General features: G+C 40.5%; 2 protein-coding genes across 3 annotated transcripts in view; one reads left to right on the top strand and one right to left on the bottom strand.

Annotated features, from left to right (window-relative positions):
* The window catches only part of rasgef1ba (RasGEF domain family, member 1Ba), a 119,631-nt gene that overhangs the window by 38,679 nt on the left and 74,069 nt on the right, over window positions 1-6,883 (top strand). The window lies entirely within an intron of this gene.
* The window catches only part of LOC116690324 (RUN and FYVE domain-containing protein 1-like), a 3,527-nt gene continuing 3,161 nt past the window's right edge, over window positions 6,518-6,883 (bottom strand). The window contains exon 2 of the mRNA XM_032517207.1: window positions 6,518-6,710. Coding sequence (XP_032373098.1) covers window positions 6,570-6,710 — 141 coding nt within the window. The 3' untranslated portion in view covers window positions 6,518-6,569. The remainder of the gene's footprint in view (window positions 6,711-6,883) is intronic.

Genomic DNA, 6,883 nt, shown 5'->3' with positions numbered 1-6,883 from the left:
GAGAGAGAAGGTGACTTTCACAAGCATGTTTAAGGCTTAAGCATGGAATGACTACAAACTAAAAACCTCTGTAGACAAAACATTTCATTAAAACTTGTGTGTGACGAATATGTCAAAATCTAAGATTTGTCTAGGAAGGGATGTTGCATTTGCATTGACAATCTGTTTAGAATCGAACGTTGGCCTCTGAATCGGAATCGAACCGTGAGGTGCCAAGAGATTTCCACCCTTATTATTTACTGTCCTCTCCTTTTTATTGGATTGTCAACACTCAAGTAGTCTACAGCATATCCTCGACGTTCCACTTCTGGGATTGCTCCAGTGTTGCGGGAAATTCCGCCAGATGCATGCATTTTCGCCGATGTCCATTTATTTCTGCTTTCTTTGGGTTTGAATTTTATCTCTAGTGGACTTATGATGAGGACTATGGTTAACTGCTCCTCAGATCTCTGCAGGGTAAATTGAGACAGCCAGCTACATTATCTGTCCAATCTGACTTTTCTCTCACCACTATTTTTACAGCTACTGTGTTGAGTTTAGTGCAACACTTGACGATTGTGATTGGTTTAAAGAAATGCCAATAAACCAGAGCACATTCCATCCCAGAATGCTGTGTGGACTAGCCAGAGCCTCCTCTGCTCTGCAGTATGTGGATGATCTGGCAAAGTAAGACTAGCAACCCTTTTAAGGTTAAGAACAACTGTATTATGTAACCAACATGTTTCAGCTTGTGGCCTTCATCAGGATTGTCAGACATCACTTTGTTTAGAATATTTAAATAGGTTAAAATAATATTTATCAAGGTGGACATTTAGCTTTTCTTTACATAGTATGCAGAGCAGACAGGAAATGAGGGGAGAGAGACAGATGGGGAATGATATGCAACAAAGGTCCCCAGCTCGGAATGACATCGTCAGCGTCTTGAACCCCTTGGTCACCAGGATATCCCATGCATTATGATTGGCAGTGTTCACACAAACTTCATGTGGTCATGAATGTAATTTGCATGGTCATGCAGTTTTAGATAAATCACATTTCTTTGGTCCTTCTGACTGCCTCTCGTGCACCTTGCAAGTAGATCACTTTCACAATCCTACCTGCACGATTATATTTAGTTAGTTTTAGCAATTAAGTATGTACTTTTTAATTATGGAATGAGTACAAACATCAAAGCACACTGAAAGGTTTTCTCTGCAGTTTGACAGAGCAGTGATCAAAGAGGAGTTGCCCTCCGTATCACATTAACAGTAAAGACTAAATAACACTCCTCCTACACTCGACCAATGGGAATTCACCTCCCCTCCTGTTGCTTTTCTGTGCGACAGAGAGTTACTGCGTTGGCTAATATTCAGATTTGCACCCCCTCCCCTCCCTCTCTCCAAATCCAGTAATCCAAGAGGAAATGAAATTGGCTTAGTGACTTTCCGACCTGTCTGGGGAAGGAGTGCCACACAGGACGGCAGTGAGCGGTTTAAGCTGATTAACCCCAATAAAGAGGGTTATCTTATTAAAGCTTGACTTTAGAGGCTATACACACGTTGGCTCTATGAATATGAGTGAATACAGGGAGTTTGTTAATGAATGCTGGCTCATAAAAAAAGTTTCAATAACCCCCCCCCCCCCACCCCCCCCCCCCCCCCCCCCCCAATAATCCCAACTGGCCAGTGCAATGTTTTGAACAATACAGGAGATTAATTAATTGATTAATTGATTAATTAATAATACTAATATTTATACATACATTAATACATTTTCACCATAACTTGAAACAGAAAAGGCACGAATTGTTGTTGAAGAATTCACCAGAATGCAGGAAATGAGGGTATTTGATGCTGAAAGAACCCCAAGGACCCCCGGTTACAATTTGTTCCACCAATGATGGAAAAAAACAGCCTCGCAAAATAGGGGGAGATCTCCCCCCCCCCCCCCCCCATATTATACACAAAGTTACGCCCCTGGGTCTGTAAACAGTACATATGTAACCACCTGCTCTCCAAAAGAGAAAAATAACTTTTAGCAATGTTCTGAAAGCCTATATTTTGTTTGTACCATGGACGTACACCATTTAGAACAATATGACATTTGTGTACTTTTGAAATTTGAAATTGATCCTAACATCAGACACCTCTAATTCTGAGCAGGCACGGTATTAAACAGTGAGGGTAATGAGTTTCGGCAGTGATCCATAAGCCCTCATATTAGTCACCCGTCGTTATGGGATTGGCATTATACGCCGCACTCCACCTGGATAGCAAAACAATCAAATCAACACCATTAAATATGTTTCAGGGCACTGCTACCACCATGACAAGTTAACCGAATTCTGTTTTAACCAAAAAGCTTTCTTGTTATAACAGATAATTTATCACATTTAAACATCTCTTTACAGTCGCATAAAAAAAAGTTCATTTGTTGTGATAACAGCAAAAAGACAACAAAAGGAAAAAAAAGATGCAAAAGGAAACAAGTAGGTAAATGTTGCATAAGTAAATAAACAATAAAACAAGACATGTTCACTAAAATGTACTGTAATAAACTGCTACATTTTTCCAGTTTGCACATTCTTAACTCACACTATTTACATTTGCATGGTTTATTAAATCATCATCAATCATCATCATCATCATCATCATTGTTGCTTTGTTTTTCACATGCTGCCTTTAAAATTCGACATTCTGTGGACAGCAAGGATGTCATTGTACAGGGTGTACATGTTTTGTTCAACTTTGAACTTGAATTTGTTTCATTTCTTTTTTATTTAACAAACAATTTGTTGTATAGCAGTATACTAATAACAGCAAAAAAGGTGAGCGGAGTATACTTTAATATCTGTTACTTTATTGACAGAAATATGGTTATTGTGATATTCAACATTATTATATCATTATATACTGTATATACTCATATGCGCTGGGGAGTCCTGCTGATCTTCCCTGCAGTGTGAACCACTCTCTGCAGGCGTTTGCGGTCCCTAACAGCAGTATGGCCGCCGTACCAAGCGGTGAGGCAGCTGGTCAAGATGCTCTCAACGATGCAGCTGTAGAAGTTGCTGAGTGTCTTAGGTGACGTGCCAAACATCCTCAGCCTCTTCCAGAAAATACAGCCGCTGTTGAGCCCTCTTTCCCAGCTATGTGGTGTTAAGTGTCCGAGTGAGGTTATGTGGACGCCCAGGTATTTGAAGCTGCTCACCCTCTCGAGCTCCCGGATGTACAGTAGCCACTATCATCTCCTTTGTCTTGTCCCTGTTGAGGGTGAGGTTGTTGTCCTCACGCCATGACATCAGACTGGCCAACTCCCTCCTGTAGGCTGCTTCGTCCCCGCCAGTTAGTCAGTTAGGATGGTGTTGTCCTTGTGGGAGGTGACACAGTCGTGGGAGGCGACAGTCGTGGATGAACAGGGTGTAGAGGAGGGGGCTGAGGACACATCCCTGTGGCGTGCCAGTGTTTGTTATAATGCTGGCTGAAGTCCTATTACTAAATTGAACTTTTGAACTGAACAAAAAAGGCACCAATAAAAAAGAACTAGTAGAGCAGTCGGAGAGTGCAAACCGCCGCCAAGGCAAGCCCAGCATGCCCAGCATGCCTTAGCTTCCAATGTCAACCTTCCGACATTTATGTTTACAGGAATTGTTCTAGTCGGGAACTCATTTTTCAGGATTATTCCAACACCACATGAATGCAGCATAAATCCCCTCGCAAATGGTAACTAAAGTGAAAACAAATTTGTACCTGCCCCTGTGGTTCGGCTCCACTCCAGAATGGGTTCTTCTGTGACCCATACTACACTGTTCCAAGTTTAATTAAAATCAGACGAGTAGTTTTTCCTTGATCCGGCGGGCGGACGACGGGCAGACGGATGGACGGACGTGTAGGGCAATCGCAGTGTCGAGTTGCGCAACAAACACGCAAAAGGCTGCGATGTTGCACACAGGGATTTCTTTATTTAGATGAAAGAGTATCAGAAGTGGCTGGCTGGCTGGCAACATCGCAGCCTTTTGCGTGTTTGTTGCGCAACTCGACATTGCGATTGCCCTACACTAGTGACTGTGTACGACATACAGAAGAAATGCATTTCAGTTTTGACTTATTTGCAACCCTGCAGTCAGAATGTTTTAATTTTACTCTATCAAAATTGTCTTTTAGAATCAAAAGCAGTAAAAATTCCGCCTGACGCCCGGGGTGAACAGCAGAAAAAAAGCTCCTCTTATCATGTCCCAACACAAAGCCTCAGAAAACATTTGTGTTTTAAATTTATGCATTAAAGATGTTCAAAGCTGCGCTATGCATACCACAGCTATTAAACAAATGGGATTTCAGATTGAATATTAAGCAGTTTGTCTTTGTGTGCCATTGTACTGTAAAGAGACACAGATCACAATGTTAGCTGCAAAGGAGGGTATTTTCTCTTTTGATATTAAAGGGGCGGAGGGGTTGGCTCATGTTTTATTCATAATAAATCCTGGCCTGTGGCAAGCAAAGGCTTTTTATTCAGTTAAGTGAGATTACATTTGTTAAGTCATTTGTTAAATTGTACAACAGGATAAGGCTGTGTGCATTTGCACACACTGCGTGACACAAATTGTGTAGCTGTTGGCGCGTCTGTCACACTCAGAGGGAATGACCAAATCTGTGAGGACTGCAGATACTAGACTGATTTAATTGATGTACTTTAGGACTACAAATAACTAATTGTTGTCTATACATGCAATATTCAACTTTCTGGCTTTTTGTTGAAGGGGCATATGAAACAAATGTGGTGGATTGTACAATATCAGGCAATAGTCATGGTGTGTATGTTCTGTGTATAAATACTAAGTACTGTGTGTGTGTTACTAAATGTTAACTGTTTGTTTGTACATGTATACGGATATATGCTATGGGTTTGTAAGCTGTGTTATGTCACCTGTGTACTCTTAAATGCCTAAGACATAGTTACATTTGAGATGCTGGAACCAGTAGATGTTTTTAACTTTATTTCAAACTAGTTGCTAGTTAATTTAGTCGTTTGACTAATTGTTTAGTACCAGCGGCCAAATTGCGGTTCCTGATTGGTTAATTAGAGTTAGAGAATGGTTGTATGAGGCGGGTTTCATGAACATTTACCCTCATTGTTGGATTTGGTTAATAATATTGCAGCTGTTGAAGCTATTTAGATAATGTTTTTTTTTTGTTGCAATTCCTGGACAGATATTACCATATGTAAGGCACACATCCGCCCACCCCCAGTAAAAAACTAAAAATAGCGGAGTACTTTTATTTAGACTCAACTGCTAGAACATGACTCATAGAGTCAATAATACCTCAGGTAAAATAGGTGTTTTCTGTAAGCAACCGCAAAGTCAATAGTTTAAATCTCACATTAAATGGGAAGAAGGTGAAGCTATTATGCTTAAAGCCGAAAATAACATGACATTTCCACCATACATTGATGCAAGAAAAACATAGATTTATGCATAGAAATTCACCCTAAAACCACTGCAGACGCCATTGTTAACGCAAAGATGGTTATGCAGTCTTTATTTTTCTATGACGTTAAGCCATTATACATGAGTATACATTGATGATAAACACTAGGGTTTCTCAGCTAGTTGATCAACTGTGAAAAGTGGATCGCCTACATTAGATGTACTAGATATACTGGATGTGCATATATTATCAACAAACCATATTAATCTCACAGCTGCCAAATGACTTTGTTCAGAGCTCCCAGAGGTGGGAACAGTTTCCTTTTGGCAGCTCTGCAAAATGCCAACCGAGCTGCTTTCATTGATTTCGAAAGGTCAAGTGCGCAGTTGTTTGCAGAGGCGTAATAAGAGTGATTGTTTTCAATTCTCTGATCCAAAGGGCCGCATTGTAAAGCTGCCAGATAATTAATGACTGAGCAATTAGCAGGTTTATTGTTTGTGTTCATCCATTATGTCACTGCAAGTCGACTGTTCCTCTTTCACTGTGTGTTGATTGACAGGACATTTCTCGTGGGTGTGGGTGTGTGATTTGCAAACTAAATCTTCCCACTTAATGAGAAGGAGGTGTTGCAGAGTTATTTCTACATTTGTGATGGACAGAATGTGTAATCCAAATGTAAAGAAAAGGGGCCTTTTAAACTGTGTACAAAAATCTTTCCATAGATTTGTGGCTGCACTCTTGTGGCTTGGCTTGGTTTGTGTTTTTAAAGCTTTGTAATTTTTATTACCTAGGCGTTTTACATCTATTTGAATTGTTTTACTGTTTTAGTTTTATTTTAGCAACGGTATCATGTGAAGCACTTTGTGACTCTGTCTGTGAAAAGTGATATATCAAATAAACTTATTATCTGAGTCAAAGGACTTTGACTTTGAGTTAAAGGTTTCATTTCTAATAGATTCTTTTAAAAACAAGTCCAGTATAGACCTAACACAAGTGGGATGTTGTCAACAAAAAATATTAAACGATTAAAAAAGACAAGAAAATAGGCAAAATGTTATAATTTTTAATGCTTTATTTACTTTTTATAGATCTATCTTACATGTTGTTCTAGGCTGAGTTTCTTTATTTCTTCTCAAGCTTCTCCTCAGTATGTGGTCTCCTCCATCAGCTATCATCCATCATCATGGAGAGAGTCTCCTTGGCAAGCTTCCCGGTCTCGTCCTTCTGCTCTTCTTTGAGCTTGGTAAGTTCAGATCGGAGGCCCTGACTGACCTCGGCCTCAGCCTGGAGCTTAGTGGCCAGCTCCTGGCTCTGTTTCCTCCGGGTCTGCATCTCCTCCTCCATCCGATGACACAGGGCATTGCCCTCGGCCCTCAGCTGTTTTATGACCTCCAGCTCCTCTGGCTCAGTTTGGTACCTCCGGTTGATCTGATGTGAAGCTTTCAGCTGCTATAGATAGAAAGATCCATCCATCCATC

Source organism: Etheostoma spectabile, chromosome 5 (genome assembly GCF_008692095.1).
Source record: "Etheostoma spectabile isolate EspeVRDwgs_2016 chromosome 5, UIUC_Espe_1.0, whole genome shotgun sequence".
NCBI classification, from domain to species: Eukaryota; Metazoa; Chordata; class Actinopteri; order Perciformes; family Percidae; genus Etheostoma; species Etheostoma spectabile.
The sequence above is the reverse complement of the archived record's forward strand: the minus strand, read 5'-3'. Positions and strand labels throughout refer to the sequence as shown.